Raw genomic sequence first — 23,619 nt, 5'->3', positions numbered from 1 at the left:
GCTAAGGAAAGCTCGAGCGATGAACTCTACGTACCTCATTTTGACGCTCGATCCTTTGTAGGGACCAATCCGTATACACTAATGCACAGCACGCAACAATTGTTCACTTAAAAACCGCATATTTCCACAGGCACAACAGAACATTTCTCTATTATCGACTAATGCACACGTCCGGGACACTACATTGGGTAGCCATATTTGTCAAAAAGTAATTTTTTACTTTTACGTCCCGACCCCGATCCCCATTTCGGAAAGAGGAGAGCGAGAGGACGCTAGCACCGTACCGACACGATGAAGGAATAAAAATAAATATCATTGAACCGGCGACTGCCGGTGCAAACTCGGTCCGAACTAGGCTGCGTCACTAAGTTTTGCCTGCAAAAGGACTAAACTTTGAACTTTACTGATACATTCCCAAGCAAAAAAGGTTGTGGGATTAAGCTTTTACGTACGGTTCGGACCTGTCATCCGAACTTTCGTCCTTATGCGGTGCGACTACCATTCTTGGGCGTATAATACACGACAGTGCAAGGACCAATCACCTAACCGTATTCTATATTTCTGAAATGATACAACTAGTGCCATCTATCGGCGAACCGTAAGAATGTAGTCGAATGAGTCACGAATATTTGGACTGGCAATTTTGTATTGGAAAATTGTTCGATTCGAATCGAATATTGACTTATTCTAAGTTTTCAAACAAATAGAACTGTTTGAAATATAAGAAACACTACCAATAAAAATAACTATATGGGCTTTATACGAGAATAGCGTTATAAATGAGTATTTATACAAAAATATTACATTTCGGACCTTAGATTGGCAACACCTATTGTTACCAGTGACAGCAGCAAACACTCCTGACAGTTTGTTTTCGGAGAAAATTCAGCCTGTTTCTCTTTTCATAAACAGTTCCTTTTTCGAAAATCTCAATATAATGGTGGGCGCAATGCCTGTTAATTTGATACCAAAATTTTGCAACGGTACCATGGATAGCCGGAATGGTACCGAGGAAGGCGAGTCGCAAGTGAGAATCGGCAGTCGTGTGAAGTGCAATGACGACTTCGCCACAGTAAAATATATCGGAGAAGTGCAAGGATACAAAGGAATTTGGTACGGAGTGGAATGGGATGATCCTGCGAGAGGAAAACATGACGGGTCTTTGGATGATATTCAGTATTTTAAGACCTCGAAACCAGGCGCTGGGTCTTTTATACGCCCTAACAAAATTGCACCAAGTATTACTTGTGCTGATGCTATCAAGAAGTATTACGGAGATCGAGAGGTACGCAGCAAGTGTTCTATTAGTTTTTTTTATTAAAACCTCTATGTAAATATTGTTTTTATTGAGTTAATGTTGTGAACAAATTAGGTCATCCACCCACACAAGTAAGTGCCTTAGCTTAGTCATGAACTCAAGGTAAACAAAGCAATACAATAATATGTTTAAAATGGATCAAAACTACTAAAAAAGACATATTATGTATTTTACATTTTTGATGATTAAATGCCTTTAATATATTATGTATAGGCGGTATTATTACTTAAGTATAACTTGGATACTCGAGTTACAGTGTAGTATTACAATTGCTACAAATGACCTTACAAACAAGTTTATTTACATATGATCAAAAGTGTTAACAAGTTTGTACAACAATATGCCTATTTATTAGTTTGAGCTGTACCCCAGAGGCATATACAAAGGTGTTCCATTTTTACGTGCACTTATAACAGTAAATATATGGGAGACCTAGCTTTGCTCGGAAAACATATAAAAACTCAATATAAGATTCAAATTTTTATTTTGACAAAATAAAATTGCATCTATCTTGGCAAGTTCTGTTTCATGGGCGGCTACAGGATGTTTTTCTGGCAGTTTCCTTGATGACACCAATACTATTGTTCATTTCTCTGTGTAGCACTATTTATTATATTGTCATTTTAAATGCTTGGTAAACCGCTAGATGGAGTGGTAAAATACCAGAAAATAGTTGTAGTCAATCAAATTTTAAATTTAATTCATTCACAAAAAGTTATCAATTAAACTCATAATCATGGTAACCAGAGACAATGATGATAATGATATCCTTTTATCCCTCATCAGGGACATGGGGCTCTCAGAAGGGATTTCCATTTTTCGCAGTCCAGCATGAACTCTTCCAGCTCCACCCAGCCGAGGCCAACTGGTGTAGCCTCCTTTTTGCTAATACAGGTTTTAATAAAATTATTTTCAGGATGAGACAGTGGCAGCTCACCGGCGCACAGTGATCAATGAATGGAAGAGGGAGATGGGTGCTCCATTCATTGAAATGGTTGGCTTTGAAAAGATCCATCAGAAACAGTAAGATCTTTTGTCTTTCACTTTGTATATTGTGTCACACAATGGTTAAGAAATTAGGCTGCTAGGAAGTGCATATTTTTAGTATTTATATTGTATACTAGCAGAACTTTCTTTCTAATGAAAGAATGAGTGTTCCTCTAATCTAAATTATAAATTGTTAGGTATTAGGTATACGGTATACAATAGGCACCTAAAGATGTTAACTTGTCAGATTTCTATCATTAAGTTACTCACCAAGAGCATGTTGGAACATGTTATTCCCACAAACAATCGCAAATGGGACCTCCTTTCAAAAGGTTACGAAAGCTTATTTATTTTTAAACTTTATTGCACAAATCCAAAAGTTGTAAATGTGGACTCAATGTTTTAAGCCATTATCTACCAGTCTACCTTTGGGCTGTTTTAACTCCTTCTATTAGTAAGGGACTTGTCTTACATTCAAGTCACAAGTTTTCGTAAGAATAGGCATAGGCCTAGGCCTAGAGCCTTAGGATGAATGTTATCAGAAAGATTGGAGGCACACTTTAAAGAAGTGACATGGTAAATCGGGCTATTTAGAAGAGGCCTATGCCCAGCAATGTTGGCCGGTCGAAGTATTTAGCAGATGGCGCCATCATAGCTTGCCCTGTCAATCCCTAGAATTGTGTAAAATTTTTGTTTTTTTAGTGCCTTGGACGCCAGCCCTTTAAGCCAAATCTCATAGAAAAAGCTATGATGGCGCCATCTATGAAACAGTTGACAGTTGCCAACCCCATAGGCGCAAACACACTGAAGAAGAAAGACTTTTTATATTCAATTATATCTGTTCATTTTGCAGAAAATTCGACCGCCTAGTGGAAGTGTGCGTCCGCGACCGCTGCGTGTCCAGCGCGGGCGACGTTGCCGCTCTGTGCCCGCGCGCCCGCTCGCTCGACGTATCCAGCAACTTGTTTAGCAACTGGCGCGAAGTCATACAGCTGAGCGCGCAGTTGCCAGATCTGAGGGAACTAGATGTCAGGTATGTATAATCATTTTAAATTTTAATCTGTATTATTGTGTAATCATTTCAAAGAAGGGACGCTTAGCATGAGAAAAATATTCGTACATTGACTCGCCTGTTCCTATCTCTATCGCTCGCGCGTAATTATATTGCTGTCCCGCCCATCATGACAGAGGTCAATGACATAGTGCAAGCTAGTGTTGGTTAGGACTCGAGTCCTTTGAGTCCTCTGCTTCAAGACTCTACTCAGTTTGTCAGACTCTTCAAATTAAGTCTAAACTCGAGTTCTTTTCAACTCGTTAAAGCTCCTTGTGAAGAGACTTTAGTCCTTTTCAGAGAACTATAATTTTTTTACAAATACTTTCAAAATGCATTCTCCTTATGTAAAATTTCTAGATTAGGTACACAAATCATACAATAACGCCCAATTTCTTTACTGTTATTTAGGAAAAACCTATAAAATTGTTTACGGAGTCTTTATTCGGAGGCTCAAGTCCTTTTGAGTTGCTCTTAAAAAAGACTCGACAATAAAGGACTCGACTCTCGTAAAAACGAGCTGAGTTCTTCAAATTCAGACTTAAAGGACTCAAGTTCCTACCAACACTACTGCAAGCTGGATAACAATATAATTATGCGCGTGCGGTAGAGATAAGGACAGGCGGGTCATATACGAAATTTCTCATGCTAATCGTCCTTTTTTTAATTAATATCTTACAGCAAAAACCGCATGGCCATCAACTTACCCGAAGAAACCCTGGACCAGCTCTCGATCAATCTATCCAACTTGGAAAAACTCAACATATCCGTCTGCGACTACGAATGGTCCGACATCCTTGCTCTATCCCACCTCACTCCGAAGATCCAAGAAATCATTGCCGCTTACAACCGAGTCAGAACTATATCACCACCAACGGTCACTCTCCGAACACTAACCATTCTAAGACTCGATGGGAACCCGATGGACTCATGGTACGAAGTCATGAATCTAGGCTGGTTGGAGAATCTGAAGGTGCTAAGTCTGAACGATTGTCAGATTGAGCAGATCAGGTTCAATGATAATCCGGGGAATGCGAAGGTGGATGTGTTTGAGAATTTGGAGTTGTTGTTTCTAAACAGGAACAAGATAAATGATGTAAGTATGATTTTTGTTTTATATTGTACAGAGTTTCGGTGAAGGAAAACATCGTGAGGAAACCTGCATACATCTGCGAAGAAATTCAAAGGTGTATGTGAAGTTCCCAATCCACATTGGGCTAGCGTGGGGACTATAGCCCAAGCCCTCTCGCGTATGAGAGGAGGCCTGTGCCCAGCAGTGGGATGTATATAGGCTGAATTATTATTATACTCGTATTACTGTACAGAGGAAAACCTTAACCCTTTTCCAGTAGGCCTAGCACATGATTGGCGCGACAGTTCTCGCGGCGAGATAGACTATCCGTCTTTTTCTAACTAATAAAAGAGGGACGGGTATGTCGCGCCAATCATGTGCTAGCCCGGCAGGCACAGTGCGATCTATCGACCACATAAGCGCCAGTAGAATTTTCAACTTAAGCATTCGGATGTAAGGTTCAAATTAGATTGCACTTTCTGGAAATGTGACTTGTCTCAAATCAATCATCGATGTTGGGTTAGGTGGAATATATTAGGATTTTTTGGGAAAACCTTTTTGAATGAATCCTTCTTTGTCAAGATGGTTCTTATATCCGTAAATTCCGTAATTGATGAAAGGGAGTTTTAAATAATTATGGTAAAAAAATCTGTAAAACATAAACGTAGTATTTGCTCTATAAAGTTATGTAACTTAAGTGTATATTATTTCTAGTGGCGGTCAGTAAGCGAGCTGGACAAGCTGAACCGCCTCCGCAAGCTCTACTTCTTGAAGAACCCGATACAGGCCACCGAGGACTATGACACTGGATCTCAGCTGATTATGGCGAAAATTGGCACACTACAGGTATCTATACTAGTTATAACCTCGTAAGGCCCAATGTGCATTGCAATGTACAAACAGCAACACTCTACTGTCCATCGATGGACCTTATTACAAAAGGGATAAGGTCCACCAATGGACAGTTAAGAGTGTGGGCGATGGTACACTCCGTTTCAATGTAATTAGAACCTTTCATAAACCAAATAAAGTAGCATTTCTTTTGTTTCATTGCTTTCTAAAATTGACGAAATTCATCACAAAGACATATGTAACTTCGTTTAAGATGAATAAAGTCTAAGGAAAAAATGTGCCTCGGAAATCAAGAAAAAGTCATTCTCGGATAGATGGCGCACGCACCTTTGGGCTATGCTCGGCTAGATGGCTTGACGACACCGTTTCATATTTAACAATTTTAACACATAGATATCAGTGAATGAACATGGGTCAAAATGATATAGAAATAATAAAATCATTTATCCATATATATACATTTTTTTGATAATTTTATACGTTTTCATTTTGAGTTTTAGTCGTGTGTCGATAGATGGCAGTAAATTTACTGTGACTACAAAATTTACTATAACAGGACCCCTCTATACTATCTATTCTCTTTGCAATTTACTAACAAGGCTCAAATAGTTATACAAATATGTGTTCACGGCTCAAATTAAACATAGGAAAACGACTTCAACAGAAGGCTTGTGACGAAATGATATGATGTTTTTCAAACGTTTGCTTTTTCAGGAACTGAACGGGTCGAAAATAACCCGTGAATTACGCCGGGGAGCGGAGTACGACTACATGAAACGTTACGGGGCGGAATGGAAACGCGCGCAGACGGACCTGCATGCGCAGGCGGCTTTTGATATAGACCATTGCCGATTCCAGGAACTCGTTATGAGTAAGCATACTCCATAGAATGGCCATTTTATTTAAGCCTTTATAAGCCAGAGGGAATATATTTCCCACCTGATTTTGAATTTTATTTCAAATTGATAGAGTTCAATTTTGTATAATTTCTGACACCAACATGCCAATCGTTTACGCTCCGTAGCGAACGAAACGCAACTGTCACTGTGTCACTTGTACACTACAATAGCCAAATCATCCGTCGCAAGTCGCAACTTTCGCTCGACGCGCCGAATCTTTAGTTTTCTAATTTCCTGGCTTTACGGGGAGCATAATGGCTCTTAATAGAAGTCTCATTAACCGTTTTTACTTTCAGAATACGGCATTCCAGACGACAGCCTCCTCGTGCAACAACCAAAATCCTCCACCCTCACCTCACAGCTCCTAGAAATCACACTCCAAGACGAAAACGGAAAACGACTCAAAAAGAAGTTCCCCAACACTATGGCTGTTCAAAAACTGGTCACACTCGCACAGAGACTTTTCGCGAAGGGCAACACCGGAAAACCAAAACTTTATCTACTCGACGACCAAATGAAAGGAGCCGAAATATGCCTAGATAACTACATGAAAGACTTGGCTTATTATTCTATGAAAAATGGAGACAATATTCTCGTTAAATTCAGATAAATTCTGTATATTTATTCATGGCAACCCTTAAGTTAATTGGCGCATTTATTTATTTTCCAAATCAGCTTTGTAAATAACATGTCCAAATTGTACCTGTATTTATTGCTAATGTTTTCACAAATAAATATCCTTATTGTATTTTTATGGTTGTGTTTTTATGTTGGAGGGTTAGGTAGTTTGACTAGTTTGTGATTGAGAGATGATTTTCTACACTCTAAATACCTAATTATAATTCTTATGATCAGAATCGCATTTCATAGCTACATACAACCAGCGCTAACATTACTGCCATTACTAATATTGGGAGCTGGAAGGTTTCTGACAATCGCAAACTATAGTCAAATATAGTACTTTAATGTAATACTCCTCTATTATTGCAGTGTTTTTAATGACGTAGATGACGCATGATGGATCCCTTGGCATGAATGGTCGAGCCCTACAGAATGAAAAATAATGCCTTGTGTTGTTTTTCTGCTTCCTGTTAAGGCCCCTGTACATATTGGGCCAACGCAGGCCAGTCCAAGGGACGCAGCCATGCGGTAGAATGAGATAGCAATATCACTTGCTCTAACGCATAAATGCGTCCCCCAGACTGGCCCACGCTTGCCCAATATGTACAGGGGCCTTTAGAACATTTTAAAGTTTTTAAACTCGGCCACCTAGATTAAAAAAAAGCCTCGACCACTCTCGAAAGGATGCTCGTCAGCTACAGTGCTGCCACCTCTTTTATGACCTGTTTTGTAAAAGTTATAATAGACGGGCGTACTGGACCTCAACCATAGTCTGGTTCGAGGCCCGTTCGATCGTGTGAAAGGTGGTCCGCCGTACGCCAAATTGAATATGCAACTATAAGTGAAAACGAGAACGATATGCTGGCCGAAAATTAGTTTAATATTAGTATGCCTCACAATAGTTTAAATTCGATTATAATAATATTCTGATCATAAGGTCGCGGGCCGGTAATCCCGTCTGTCACAGCTTTAAGATACCAAATATTAGATACCAAGTTCAAGCACATGAAGCTGACTATTTATTTATTACTAACATTGCCTTGAAATATAGTTGTCGTCATTATCACATTATTTTTCATTGATGATATGACGTCACTACGACGTTGCGTTTCTTTACATTCTTATTCAAATAATGAAACAGCTGTAACCTCGGACGTGCCCTTCGATTACAACCATATTACAATTTACAACTGAACCAGAGGGGCTACCGCGAAAACCGAAATTCGCAAATTGCGGGGATCTTTCTCTTTTACTCCAATGGAGGCGTAATTAGAGTGACAGAGAAAAATGCCCGCAATTTGCGAACTTCGATTTTTGCGGTTATAGCCCAGACCACAACCAGACGCGCAACGAAAACAAACCCATTTTGATACTGGCCACATTCACCTCGATCGCCATTGGTAACGGTTGTGTCAACAAAACTTTTGTTTACAAATGGCCACTGGCGATAAATTCAAAGTTGCTCTGCCATAAGATGTGAGAGTATTAGTTTAGTTTAATATTAGTTTTCAGTGATGGGTAATTGTTGGGCGTACGTTACCCGCCGCCGGAGTGTGCGTAGACGTATAGTGTTAATATTAATAGGTTTAGACAACGCGGGAAAGACTAAAACCGTGAACAATTTGGCAGGAGAGAACGATAATAAAGTTCTGCCGACCGTAGGTTTTAAGGCTGTTAATTTGATTCATAAGGATACGCCTGTGACTATTTACGATTTGGGAGGAGGGCCGCATTTTAGGCAAATATGGTCGCAGTATTATAGCGAGGTACATGGGGTTATATTTGTTATCGACTCGAGTGATTTTTCACGGTTAGATGAATGCCGTGCTGTGTTGGAAGAAGTGTTATCGCATGATAAAATATCGGGTGAGTTGGTGGAACTAATTATTAATTAAATTCGCATATTGGCGATAAGGCAGGCTGCCGCGGCGAACCGTCCTGGCGTGTATAATTAATCGATTCTGAGCTGTAGTTAATAATTAATACGAGTACATCGATGAGCTCATGTGGATTGGTAAAACTACGCTTTGCCCTTGATATCACCAGGAAAACCGAAAGTTTTTATTATTCCCTGATTAGTTATCCTTAACTATTTTAGAGCTTAATTGTGTTTAATAGATTTTTGACACAATGAAAATAGTAACTATGTGGTTTTTATCCTCATAATCTTCAACCAATTTTAGATACGTACTTCCTCTTCATTCCCTATAAAATTATACAGTTATAATAGGTATAAATAGCTCAATTTGACACATGTATACTTTTCATATTTCTTTATATTATAAACATTAAGTAGGTATACAAGATTGGCATAATTATTAATGTGTGGGTTTCTTCATTCCATTTAGAATTAAAATCTTCTTAGAATCTGATTAGTTTCAATAAAATTTGAGAAATTAAATGTAGGTAACATTGTTAAATGTACTTCCAAATTCATTCTTATTAAATACCTTAATTTGTAGGCAAATTTTAAATGCATATCATGGTTTATTAAATACATATCATGGTTGACTGGTAGAGAATGTCTGCCAATTGTAGCCATATATTAGTAACTATTTATTAATCTGTGCATATATTGTGCAAAAATGTTAAAAAAAACATACTTGTCAAATTCATTCATATACCATCTATTGTTGCAATGATCAACTGATTGTTCTTTTTAATGATGGTGTATAGTATACTCAACCTATTAAATAAATATGCACTCTGATGAATATGCCCCCTTTCCTTTTTGTCATGGATTTTATTTTTTCTTTACTTTCGTCTAGCCTAAGGGTGTTAAAATTCCACCTGTCCAGAGTGTGTTTTGTCTCACATTTTGCTTAATGAGAGATTGAGAAGTAATGACATTGGACCAAGATATTGGACAGATGGAATACCACCCTTAGCCCCTCGTATGGTAAGACACGGATCCGTGCGTGGGAATTTAAATCTATTGTTTTAAATGTCAAGGTCACTTTTTCAATGATCAAATTTGGCAGGCCGCATACGAGGGGTTAAGCTATTTCTATCCCCGTCTGTATCTTTAGGTATGTAAATAAAATTAAACTAACAATTTGCACATTTTCGGGTAGTTATAACATTTATTGGTTAACCAACCAAATACAAAACCTGTATCAGTCACTGAACGACCTGACTTTAACCTACATTATTTGATCATGTAATGTTTTCATCTACCCTCAACTGGCTTAAGGAGCCATTTGAGGGTAGATTTTGTTTACTTTTATTTAAATACCTAAAGGTACAGAGTATATGTGACGTCCCACGGGTAAAGGTACCTTATGGCGGTTGGCGCTTACCCTATTATTAACGCCGCTCCAATATTATTGCGGCGGTATGCGACGTAAGCGCCAGCCGCCATAAGGTACCTTTTGCCGTGGAACGTCACATATAGTTAGGAACAATGAAAATTCCTTATTGTGTTTCATGGTTACACTTTCATAGGGAAACCAATACTGGTGCTGGCCAACAAGCAGGACAAGTCGGGCGCGCTGGACGACATAGATGTCGTCGAGAAACTCAACATAGAACCGCTTGTTAACAAGTAAGTTCGCATTCTAGCCTCCTAAGGCCCAGCCATACAAATAAAAAATCCAAAATTTGAACCTTAAGTGTAGGAAATAGAGTTAGTTTTGCGTTGTTTGAAAATTGAACGAATCAAATCAAAAGTGACACTATTCCGATTGAATATGATTTAAATTTCATTGAACTAAAGAAGTACTATAGGTAGGACCTTGGGCCTTAATAGGGCTTAGTACTTGGGCCTTAGTAGGGCTTACTAGGGCCTAGGCAAGGAGGACATGTCACTGGACGTCTTAGGGCGTCTGCTAGCTGGCGCGGTTATCGGTTAACGAAAATACAGTATGAACAATGCTAACTGGAGCGGAGGCGCGCGACGGATTTTACCTACAATGGCACCCGCATGGCACCCGCTAGCGGACGCCCTTAACTGGAAGCCACGGAAGCTCATAACCAGAGATCGGCGGGGGTGAGCTTGCCTTATAATATGACGTAAGACATGTCAAATTCTAAGGTAAATAGCTCACCCCCGCCGATCTCTGCTCATAACATAACTAATAATAAAAGTTTATAATGCTCTATGTTATTTTTTCGTCAATAATTAAGAGCTACTGAAAACTATCACTATTTTTACAAGGGACTTCATTGCGCGTATTAAGTTTTCAAATTGACCTCCAACGTTTTGAGGGCGTCATTGTCTTGGAGAAAGACTGAACGTCGGAAGTAAATTGTAAAGCTGTACGCGAGCGAAATTGTGAAACTGTAGCCAAGTGTACGCGATTAAGGGCTGATTTAGACGGCGCGCGAACTCGCATGCGATTTTAGTTACATTGCGGACTGTTGGTTACGACCAATTCAACCGATCGACCAAAACCCGCAATGTAATGAAACTCGCACGCGAGTTCTCGCATCGTCTTAATGTGCCCTTATTCCCGTTTTATAATTAATAATGTGAAAGACTAATATTCACGAATTCACGCAAAATCCCCAGTTTATAAATTATAATATCATAATGCTGTTAGTAAACATCATAATGTGTAGGTTACCCAGAGGTTGTAAGCCTATCTAATACCCGTATGCTTGGACTTGTAAGTCTTCTGCCTATCGGAATAGGGGCAATGTCAATGTCACCAAGGAATATGGAATGGAATAAAAGTGGAGGGGGTACCTAATACCTAATGTCACATTTTTTTATGAAACATGTCGACAAACATGAACTATACAGTAAGTAGGTAGCACAGACAGTATTCAATGTAGGTAATCCGTGTAAAGGCTCGTATTTCGTATTGTCACAGTACACTACAGTAGTGAATCTAAGGCCGCTCGGCAAGTTATTTACCTACTCTTGCGTTGGCGCTTAGGGTTGTCACTTTTATTTTTAGTTAAATATTATTTGCGTATTATGAGTAGCACTAGGTTTCTATTTATATAATATAATGAAATGTTCTAACAATTCATAAATGACGTATAAATGAAACGCTAATGAAATATTTAAATGGCATTTATTAAAAAAAATATAAATTCAATAGTGAAAAAAAGTTCCTCCGGTTTCTGCATGTTCGGAACGCTTTACTGTTAGCGGTTAAAGTCATGTAAATTCTCATCCTTACGTATAACATTAGTAAAAAGGTTTTAGGGAAGCATGGGCAGGGCATCGTAAATTCTGTCTTTTAATTGTTCCTAAATTGACGTGCCGATTTTAATGTTGATGTGGTCCTTTTCAAACGCTTTGCGAAACACCTTCTCCATCCTTTCTATATTCACGACGAAGTCATCGGGTGGGACTCTGAGTAATTTCGATCTGTACCATAATTCCTGTAATTAATGTATTGTGAAGAATGACAAGTCCGGGTTTGAGGTGTCGTTATTGTGACACCCAAAGACACTAAGTACAATATTTTTTTCCTCTGTTCAAAGTCATGATCAAAAAAATTAAGGCCGGTAAGAGCAGGCAAATGCGAGCGGGCGTGCAGCGTACTCGAATGCGCGCGATCACAGTCGCGGTCGCGGTACGGCCCACACTGCCGCCACCGTATTCCCCCGTATATTATGCGTGTCAGCGCGTGCGTACACGGCGCCCAGCGCGCACGCATACATTCAAGCCGGCAGCGGCACATTTCTATGAAGATTCACTACTGTTCTGGTACTGTGGTATTGTCAACGAAAGGATAATTGATACAGAGGAAATGGGAATGGGAACGGAAGGAATCACAGAAGTTGCATACAGAAGTAATGCGCTAAAACTGTAAATTGCATTTATGAGAAAGATTATTTTTAAGTAGTGACAAAATGCTGGTTTTACGCGACATATAAACAGAATATAGATATCGGTACCAATGTTGAGGATCAGGGGGCCTAGCCAAGATGACAATCATTTGCGATACGACACTGAAACGCTGTCTCTCTATCACTTTTCCATAGCTTTTCGAGAAAGATAGCGTTTCGTAGCCGTAACCGCAAACTTTTGTCATCTTGGCAAGGCCCTCAGACAACGATAGTGTAGTTCCTTTTAGCTGAGCACTTACTTTTTTCAGATACCGATGTCCAACCCTTGTAGAATCCTACACCGCCGAAGCGGAAACTAAAAAGAAAAAGCCCAAAATCGATCCAGGGCTAAAGAAGGGCTACCACTGGCTCCTCAACTACATAGTTCGCCGTTATGGAGACATCAACCTCCGCGTGCAGACAGACATACATGCTGAATTGGAGAGGAGGCGGCTGCAGAGCAAAGCGAGCCAGACTTTTACGGCTGACAGCGAAAACACGCAAACCGGTACGTTTTTAGGGTTCCGTACCCAAAGGGTAAAAACGGGACCCTATTACTAAGACTCCACTGTCTGTCTGTCTGTCACCAGGCTGTATCTCATGAACCGCACTTGTCCGGTTTTTAAAAAAAATAATTCTTATCCTGCAATGTCACCGACGAAGTTTGGAAGTTCCACTATGGACCAGTGAACAGAAATGTTGACCCTAGAGAATCGGACCAAGCTAATTTTGCATGGCATTTGCAATGAGACCAAACTCGAAATCGCGGAAAAAAATCTGCTGTCTCATACATTTCGGTGAATCAGAGCCAATGTTTTCTATAGAACAGCTGATTTTTTTTTCACGATTTCGGGGTTGGCCCAATAGTAAAAGTTGTTCAGTATGACTTACATATTCATTCACCCCTCAGAGTTTGGTCAGAGATAACAAAATCAACCTGTATAGTTTAGCTAGGTAGGTATGTATATGTGTCGCTTAATTTCAAACTCGGGTAAATCCATTTGACCCTCTCAGCAAATATCTACCCTATTACCTTTTCTTAATACCAAAATCGCATAATCTGACAGATGGATTTACCCGAGTTTGAAGTTAAGCGATTCATATGTACTCTATTGTGGTCTTTATAACAGTTGTTCTGGTATGTTTTAAAAGTCTTGTTCTCTTTTACAGGCTTTGAAAATCCAAACTTCAATCTCGAGACCAAGGACTCCGAAGGCGTCATAGTGGTCAAGCCGGTCTCCACAAAAACAAACAGCATTGATACCACAGTTACCATCGAGAGCGTCGACAAGCCAAAATTATCGCCGCTTTTTGGTCGCGCTAGTACAGAAGCGATGCCCTCTGCAAGGTATTTATTTATACACATCTTAAAGTGATGCCCACAGCAAGGTATTTTAGACATCTTAAAGTGTGGTGACTATAAGGTAGTTAGTTACCAACGAAAAAAAAGTCTAAACCAGGACTCATAGTGGTCAAGCCGGTTTCCATCAAAACCGACAGTGTGGATACCACAGTTACCATCGAGAGTATCGACAAGCCAAAATTATCGCCGCTTTTTGGTCGCGCTAGTACATAGGCGATGCCCGCAGCAAGGTATTTGTACACTATTTTACACATCTATAAGTATGGTGGCTCTAGTTACCAACCATAATAAAGTATAAACCAGGACTCATAGTGGTCAAGCCGATCTTCATCAAAACCGACAGTGTGGATACCACAGTTACCATCGCGAGTGACGACAAGCCAAAACTATTGCCGCTTTTTGGCCGAGCTAGTATACAGAGACGATGCCTGCTGTGGCAAGGTATTTATATACGATTTTATACATCTTACACAATAGTATTTAGTAAACCTGGACTTATAAAGTAAGCACGGTAAGAATTTCGTACATTGACCCACCGTTTCCATATATGGGTTTCCCGCTCGCACAGTGGCATTGACCGCCGGCACATGGGCGAGACACCAATATAATTACATAAAAGTTGTGTAAAAATATTGCCCGTAAAGCCAAAGGGAGGAAAGGGTCGTCGTACCTTTGAATGAAGAAGCGGTCGTCCACATTCATCATAAGTTAATTTACATCAACAGCAAGTATACTCATGGAAAATTTTTGAGGAAAGCAAAAAAGAAAGGTTTAATTACTGGATTAGTAAATAAACTTGTTTTTGCGTTCCTCTAAACTTGTTCATGAGTTTTAAACTCATGAACATACTCATCGAATACTAATTCGTATCGACTACTATATACATAATTAATTAAAGACTGTAATTTATCCACCTAATTTAATTAATTATTTGTGTTTAAAGGGTTGAGTTGGAGCCTCGAGCGGAATTCAGAAAGCTGTCACCGATCGCCCGCAACAGGAGCGGCGTTAATAACATCGACTTTATGAATAGACCACATTCTAGCCCCACTAAGAAGATAAAGGTACTTATTAGGTTTTATAATAAACTAGACGGGCCCGCAGCTCCGCTCGCGTACATGAAATAAAGAGTTTGTCTTATGTTTAGTTAAATACCGACATTATTATGTAGGCATTCAATCCTGTCAGGGTTTATAACTGTGATAAGGATTTCTTATTTGTAGCCTTTATTTGGATAACTTACTTCCCAAATTTCTCAAGAATGATGTGATTTGATAAAAGGCAAGATTGTATTTTTTCATCTACGTAGGTATTTATTTAAAACTTGTTTCAACATAAAATTATTATTTATTTTTATAAGCCTGGTTGCAAAAACGTTCATTAGATTTATGTCCGCCTTAAGACGAATATGGACGACCACCGCCCATAAATCGCATTTATATATAATTATAATGATATATAAATACTTATATACATAGAAAACATCCATAACTCAGGAACAAATATTTGTGATAAACACACAAATAAATGCCCTTACCAGGATTCGCACCCGGGACCTCCTGCTTCGTAGGCAGGGTCACTAATACCGACTAGGCTAGGAGGCCGTAGGCAATAATTATGATATTTTATTTATTTTATTTTATTTTATTTTATTTATTAGGAAAACTTACAGCTTGAGTAACAAGTTAGGTAATAACATAGAAACAGTAAGCCAATTACCATTTCCACAGGTAGAAACTGTATAAAGTATATAGCGTGCGAACTTACAAATTTAATAAATAGTACTTACTTACAATTATATTTTGCTTATCATGCTTAACATACATATTGATGAGGTATTCTTCTTCCTCGCGTTATCCCGGCATTTTGCCACGGCTCACGGTAGCCTGGGGTCCGTTTAATCCCAAGAATTGACGTAAGCACCAGTTTTAAACGAAAGCTACTGCCATCTGACCTTCCAACCCAGAGGGTAAACTAGGCCTTGTTGGGATTAGTCCGGTTTCCTACGATGGTTTCCGGTAAATATCAAATGATATTTCGTACATAAGTTCTGAAAAACTCGTTGGTACGAGCCAACCCAGAGGGTAAACTAGGCCTTGTTGGGATTAGTCCGGTTTCCTACGATGGTTTCCGGTAAATATCAAATGATATTTCGTACATAAGTTCTGAAAAACTCGTTGGTACGAGCCGGGGTTTGAACCCGCGACCTCCGGATTGAAAGTCGCACGCTCTTACCACTAGGCCACCAGCGCGCGCAAATTTTGAGCTTTAATAATAATATTATAGTATCTCTTGCAGGTCGAGCCATTGAGTCAAAACACATCTCTAGAGTCTGAAGAGAAAACGGCTCGAGAGCCGGAGCGACCGCGGCGTATTATCAGAGACGGGGAAATTATGCGGAGAGAAATATTACTCGCAGGTATGTTTTATATGGCGTGACCACAGTATTTGCAGGTCGAGCCATTGAGTCAAAACTCATCTCTAGGCGACCACGCCGTGTTATCAGAGACGGAGAAATTTCATCATCATCATCATCATCTCAGCCATAAGACGTCCACTGCTGAACATAGGCCTCCCCCTTGGACCTCCATTCGTACCGGTTGGAAGCGACCCGCATCCAGCGTCCTCCGACGGCCTTAACAAGGTCGTCTGTCCATCTTGTGGGTGGACGTCTTACGCTGCGCTTGCTAGTCCGTGGTCTCCACTCGAGCACTTTTCGACCGACCCCATCGGCCATCTTCTCTGCGCGCAATGTGGCCTGCCCATTGCCACTTTAGCTTGCTAATCCGGTGGGCTATGTCGGTGACTTTAGTTCGTCTACGGATCTCCTCATTTCTGATTCGATCACGCAGAGAAACTCCGAGCATAGACCTCTCCATAGCTCGTTGAGCGACTTTGAGTTTTGAGATGAGGCCGATAGTGAAAGACCACGTTTCGAAGCCGTAAGTCATCACTGGTAACACACATTGATTAAAGACTTTTGTCTTGAGGTACTGAGGTATGTCGGACGAAAAGACATTACGTAGTTTCCCGAACGCTGCCCAACCGAGTTGGATTCGGCGGTTGACCTCTTTCTCGAGAAATTTAAAGCCGACTAATTACTTTGCGCATCTTAGTAAAACTTGAGAAATATAAATAAGCCCATTTAATCGTTCGGTACAAGTTTCAGATCCAAACATAACAATTGATTCTTAACACATTCGACACCGCGTACCCGACTCTCGGGCATTCGTAAACTTTACTCAGATGCCGGCATACCCGCTAGTCGGGCAAGAGCTATAAACCTACACGCGACGCCGAAGTGCCCGACAGGCGGGCAAGCATTGCATCTTCACTACCTCAGGGCTGCCACTGCCACTAACAGAAAAAATTGTAAGTCTTCTGATTATTGTGGTCGAAAAGTTGGTACAGTTGATTATTATATTTTATTACTTCACTTTGTATTTTTATTTACTTTACCTAATGCGATTACAAAATAAAAATTCTTATTAGTTGGTTACGTGAAATTGCATACACGGGTATGTATCAATAGGAGTTAGAATTAGGAGAAGAACAAAACGGGGAGCCTAAACAGATGAGACAGCAGATTTAATTTTATCCACGTACTTATACGAAAGTTACTTGGCACAGCCCTGAGCGTCCGCCGCTTGCCCGACTAGCGGGTTCGCGGCGTGCGGCATTGAGTTGCACGTTGTTGTCCGACTAGCGAGTACTGTCGGTTTCTGGGGTATTGTTTGAAATTTTGCCTGGTTGCGAAAGTGTTAACAATCAGGACTTGCCAGGAATGCCCTAAAATTCCCATTGTATTTCCAGATTGCAACAAAACCGCCACCTCCGACGTGACCCCGGTCCGCGAGGCGGCCACGCTGCCGGCGGCCGCGCGGCCCGCGTCGGCCTCGCAGCTGGTGCGGCGGCAGCTGGAGATGTCCGCGCACCGGCGTCGCCTTAGTTTGCGCTGTGAGTGTTAATATAAACCGCCACCTCCAACGTGACCCCGGTCCGCGAGGCGGCCACGCTGCCGGTGGCCGCGCGGCCCGCGTCGGCCTCGCAGCTGGTGCGGCGGCAGCTGGAGATGTCCGCGCACAGGCGTCGCTGTAGTTTGCGCTGTGAGTGTTTATATAAACTAACAAATTCGTCTGAATTTAAAAATATTGGGAGATTTCTATTAATTTCCTAAAAAACACTTTTAGATAGATATGATACATTTTTATTATCGGTTGCGTATGAGGCTTTTTTAAAGGCTGTGAATACCTAAATTTTTTTTTTCACGCCTCTGTTCAGAAATGTGGCAATAGAATGTCTAGAACTAAGCTGGAAAGTAGGCAATAGCTGTAGCACCTGAACCACCACTACTACAATGTTTCATTGTTATCATCATCTGTCATTGGTGACGGTTCGCTACAGCAATGAGCATCATTTAAAAACATAAAAATCAATAAAAGGTCTTTTTTGGCGCAACTTTTTCCTTCAAAAATAAAATTAGGTTATTTAAAGGACCAATTTCTTGTTTAAAAAAAGAAATGTCAAAACCATTAATTCATTGAGCTAGTTCATTCGATTCACGCTTAAGACGTTTTTTACTTTTGTAACTGTTTGTGGTTGTTTAGCAAAAACGCTTCTAAGTTTAGAGTCGGTTTGAAGCAAACAATAGAAAAACGCCTCTTAAAATTGATAAAAAAGTAAAAAAGGCGGGATCGGAAATACTCACTGAATTGGATAGTGTAAATTGCTCGCTATAAAAATGTGTTCTTCTAGTGAAGAAAATGATATTTATACGCTGACGCCTACCGAAATTCAAGAGACAGCACAGGTAGTGGCTAGTAATTTGCTACTAGAGAAATCGTGGGCTAGTACTTATAGTTATGCAAATGTTTTCTTATTTCCTCGCAGTAGTGAAAAGCACTATGTAATGCCTCGGCCGGAAACGCTAAAGATGGACTCGTATTATTTGAGGGCCTCCACTAACGTGTCGGCCCTCAAACTCACTCATCCATCTTTTAGCGGTTTTCCGTCCTCTCCTACAATGTACTATTTCTAAAATCGACCTTTTGACTTTTGCTCTAAAAACAGATTTCCGTATCTGATTTTCGCTCAATGCCCTACGGAGTATTCTCTCAACTCTTAACCAAAATTTGCGAGGTGAATTAAATATGTAGCTCACTCTGAGTATGTGTTTGTTGTTAGCATGTTAGACTACGGCGATAGCTTACCACCATGCTGACCGTATAAACATACACCCAAATTGAGAACCTCCTCCTTTTGAAGTCTAGAAGTCGGTTAAAAAACCTCGAAATCGCTGGGTTTGAATTTGGAATATTTTTGCAGACGTACGTAATAAGACGAGTCCGGAACGCGTGTCCATGTTGGTGTACGAACCGAAAAAGAGACATCTCGACAAGGGGGACTTCCAGCACGCCACCAACTGACGCAGGTATTTTTACTTTACATTAAACCCCTTTTACATAAAAAACTTAACAAACTATCGTTAAATTTTTTTTAGCAAGCACGAGTGTTAAAAGAGTATGCAGCAAGCTTTCACTTTAAAATTGAGATTGCTCTGAATCTTTGTACTTACAATAGGATAAGATATATCTAATTCTGTAATTAGTTTATGTAGCTTTAGATACCATAGTAAAACAAAAATACAGCGAATTTAAGTTTTTCATACAAATCTTGTTTTTGCTCTATTCCGTTTGTTTTATAAGCTGAATCTATATAAACTAATTACAGGATTAGATATACCTCATGTCATTGTATGTGTAAAGTTTCATTACAATTCAACACGTAGTTTTAAAATAAGAACGAAACTCCGTTTGTATGAGAAGATGAAATTCAGTGGAGCTTGCTGCGGACTCTTAAAGTAATGGTGGACTTTACTTTGATCTTTATTAAATTTCATTCAGTTCTAAAATAAATAAAAAAATGTGATTTGATTGTATTTGTTTCTATTTACAGGTCGTAAAAAGTTTCTGCAGTGATGGGACCAGTGATTGACAGTTATTTTAATATTTGTTACAAGGTTGTATGTATACATCTTTTTTATTTAAGCAGACGTTCCTTGGTTTGTTAAAATAAATTTAAATGATTATTATATAGAAAAAACACTTATTTTGATTTATTTCACTTAGGGCACTTAGGTTAATCAACTTTAAGACTTTCATTTGTGTGCCATAACTTTGGCAATGATTCAAAGAATTAAATACAAATAATCGTGATTCCTAGTTTGATAGCTGAAATAGATGGTGCTGTACGGCCACATGTTTAAGTGAATTGTCAAACGTCAACGTTTGGTTACCAAGGTTACCGCATAATGTACAGTAAGGTGTAAGGTGTACAGCTATCTACATCAACTGCCAAATTCGAAGCAGGAATTTGTGCTAAACTTAACACGTTGGTTATTCCCACTGAGAAAAAATCGAGTAACACATTGGTAACAATTTTGTGGTAATAGTAACTAGTGAGAACATCACAACACGTCTTAGCACCTAAAATTGTGATGGGATGTCATGTTTAGGTTATAAATGTTATAATGGTAGTACCCAACGTTACAAAAACTTTAAAATCTAAGATTATCGCGTGGTCGTAAAGTGACGTAATTATAAAAGGTACATAAATCGTCAAGTTTTCAATAATTTTGCTCAAGATTATTCAAATGTGAACGAAGCCAAAGGTTAGTAAAAACAGGGTTTAATAGATATTTACAAGCGGAAATAATTAGGAAATGTAATATATTTATTCAGATAATTTGTATAGCGTAGGTTATTCACTAACATTATTGAGGAGGGGGGATCAACTTTTTGTGTTCTATTCTATCCCGTTGTCCAAGTAACAATGAATACTGGTGTAGGTTGTGTTAGAAGAAATGTATCACGTTCTACTAAAACGTTCTTTTACCCCACAGACAAGACATCCTCCAGACTGAGCATAGTAGCTCTACCCCCTCTGCCACGCATACGGTAGTTTTACTCCATTTTCGAGTCGAAAGTGTCTTTGTGTGACGTCCGTGTCTTTGAACGGACCAATCACGGCACGGGACCTCGCTGACCTCGTCCCCCGCACCCCAGTATTTTTGGCAGCATCGGTTTCATGAAATAATTGCTCTAAACTCCGTCTAGAGGACTCCTAGTCTATGTTTTACCCTTTGAACGCCACGCCTATCGTGTGCGGCGCGTCATCGTGAACCTAGCCGTAATGCGCGAAGGCTGATTTTGGGCTGTAGAGTTGCGCGTCAATTGGCGTCTTTGCGGTCGAAGGGTTAACGAGTTTTGCGGTAGAACGTACTCGTAACCATGGCAACGAGTAACACTAAAATGTTGATTCACCCTTTTCATATGTTTAACCCTTTACCAGGCTAAGGGATAGGTACATATTTCCCATATACGGCACTTCAAACATGTGCTCTATTTTCGATGAGTAAGACTGACATTCGATTGTCATTTTTGAAATGTCAGCGTGGTAAAGGGTTAACGTCTGTAGAAGTAGTTGCAATATTTTTTATCCCATTCTTTTAAATCTTAAAATTATATAGGTACCTACCTAGTCATTTAATTAAGGTCAATGTGGCGAAAACCGTCTATGAGGGAAGACCGTCTAGACCTAGACCTCTTTCGTCGCTTTTAACTCTTGCGTCTGTACACATACTCCACTTACACAAGGTCGGTAGAACAGAAGGGGTAAAGCGACGTACGTATACAAATACTAGAGTTCTTGCCCTATGACGGTCTTCCCTACAATCAATGTTATATGCCGGTCTTACCCGCAATGACCTCACTCTAGTATACATATGAATATGATTTATATGATTTCAGTACATACATAGAAATATAAAGGAACATAAGTATCGAAAATTATGTAACGTCCCTACGTTACATATTTTTCGATACTTATTTTTATACTAGTCTATTCTAGTTAAATACTGCCATAATGTGATTTTAAAACATATGTAATTAGGTAAATCATATAGCTTGTATGATAGTTTTATCCCCGTAAGACCCAGGGCAATTTTGGCGCTTTTGAATTTGGATTTTATTTTTCGTTGTACACGGGGACTTACGAGGATTACCTATAGATTTATTGTTGATTATAATAATTTTATCAGTAGTTACTTAGATTTTCACTTTATATGGCGTAATTTGCAATAAGTACTTGTGTAACTCGATTTTTATCAGTGCAATGTCGCGAAATAATTTGAACTACATACTTGTAATGTACATATCATAAGTAGTTTAAAATGTAGAATCGTGAGCGTTGCGAGGAATTCAAAGACCGAATGGGAAAACCTTTGCTGCAACACAAAATATGATTGTTAATTTTCATCAATCATCGAATTTAAATTGTCGTGAGTCATTCTAACGTTAAAATAATTGTATAACAAGTACCTATACTGAGCGCGATGAATTTGGTACCTTGGCGGTCAATGTGGTGCGAGCGGTACAGCAATATAATTATGCGCATGCGATAGAGATATGAAATGGCAGGTCACTGTACAAAATTCTTCGCGCATTGCGTCCTTACTTTAGCTTGGAATTACTTGACTAATACTAGCGCAAGCAAGAGATACGCTTTACCTTACATATTGAACAATAAATATTAATAATAGATTGCGATGCGATTAGAGTGCGATAATTAGCACATTACGCAACTATGTCGAAAATTTATAGGGCCATATGAGTCGCTTAACTTCAAACTCGGGTAAATCCATCTGTCAGATTATGCGATTATAGTATTAAGAGAAGGTAATAGAGTAGATATTTGCTGAGAGGGTCGAATGGATTTACCCGAGTTTGAAGTTAAGCGACACATATGTACTGTACCTACCTACTGTAAAACGTTGTACGATACATGTGCGAATAGGTAATTCGCAACTTGTGTCGTTTAAAACACTCCATTCGGTCATGTTTTAATTTATCGCCAGTCGTTTCTAATTTCCTATTTTTCGCACTTGTATCGTAATGTACATACTATTAAATACATAGTACGGTAATTTTCTACTTTGTATAACTTAATCTTTATAATAAATGATAAAATTATAATTATCTTGTGTGATTACTTACATTTTCATATCCGTAGTTATAGCCAGCAGAATTATAAGAAAGTATGTGGGTGTCCGCTAGGTGGCGCAGTTTGCACGGAGCGTGTTTACGAAAAATAGTAGGCATGTGCGATAACTGGCCGAGACGCGTGGATTTTACCTACACTATGTACGATAAGAGCGTGACCGGTAAAACTTGTAATTGCGATATTTTAAAGCATTTTCATTCAAACGCCTTCTGATTGTATACACCGTGTTTTTATTGAATTCCGTTAACTTCGGGGTATAGTTAAGTACGTTTATAAGGACTAAATGGCATAGTTAATTTTCAAAAAAAACATTTTTTTTTGTTTTCTTTTTTGTTTTTTTTTTTTTGTTTAAAAAGTAATTAAATGTAGCATATAGCGTTGTTGTAACACGGGCATTACATTTAACTCAACCAAACAATTGAAATCTGTGACATATGAATGTCATTTCGTACATCAATCGACCGAGATTGTACTTAAGTTTAGTAGCAAATGTATGAACTCATTCTAAACACTAATCAATATGTAAGCCGGCCCTAAGGCAAGTGTACACGCTTGTAGAGGCCTTATAGGAAAAAAATAAATTATGGATTATCTCCGAAATGGACTTAATTA

General features: G+C 39.3%; 2 protein-coding genes across 2 annotated transcripts; both read left to right on the top strand.

Moving 5' to 3' along the window:
• Positions 1-850: 850 nt before the first annotated feature.
• LOC134801968 (tubulin-specific chaperone E) lies at positions 851-6,933 on the top strand. Its single transcript, XM_063774593.1, has 7 exons — positions 851-1,285; positions 2,235-2,341; positions 3,159-3,338; positions 4,038-4,452; positions 5,143-5,274; positions 5,995-6,151; positions 6,476-6,933. Exons 1-7 carry the CDS (start codon positions 938-940, stop codon positions 6,787-6,789), a joined length of 1,653 nt encoding a protein of 550 aa, XP_063630663.1. The 5' UTR covers positions 851-937; the 3' UTR covers positions 6,790-6,933.
• A 1,069-nt stretch (positions 6,934-8,002) lies between these two features.
• Positions 8,003-22,942, top strand: LOC134801827 (ADP-ribosylation factor-like protein 13B). The gene is made up of 9 exons (XM_063774459.1): positions 8,003-8,666; positions 10,245-10,344; positions 12,854-13,092; positions 13,755-13,932; positions 14,891-15,011; positions 16,246-16,366; positions 17,761-17,904; positions 19,273-19,378; positions 19,903-22,942. Exons 1-8 carry the CDS (start codon positions 8,315-8,317, stop codon positions 19,371-19,373), a joined length of 1,356 nt encoding a protein of 451 aa, XP_063630529.1. The 5' UTR covers positions 8,003-8,314; the 3' UTR covers positions 19,374-19,378; positions 19,903-22,942.
• Positions 22,943-23,619: the final 677 nt, after the last annotated feature.

This window comes from Cydia splendana, chromosome 23, assembly GCF_910591565.1.
Source record: "Cydia splendana chromosome 23, ilCydSple1.2, whole genome shotgun sequence".
Taxonomy (NCBI): domain Eukaryota; kingdom Metazoa; phylum Arthropoda; class Insecta; order Lepidoptera; family Tortricidae; genus Cydia; species Cydia splendana.
The sequence above is the reverse complement of the archived record's forward strand: the minus strand, read 5'-3'. Positions and strand labels throughout refer to the sequence as shown.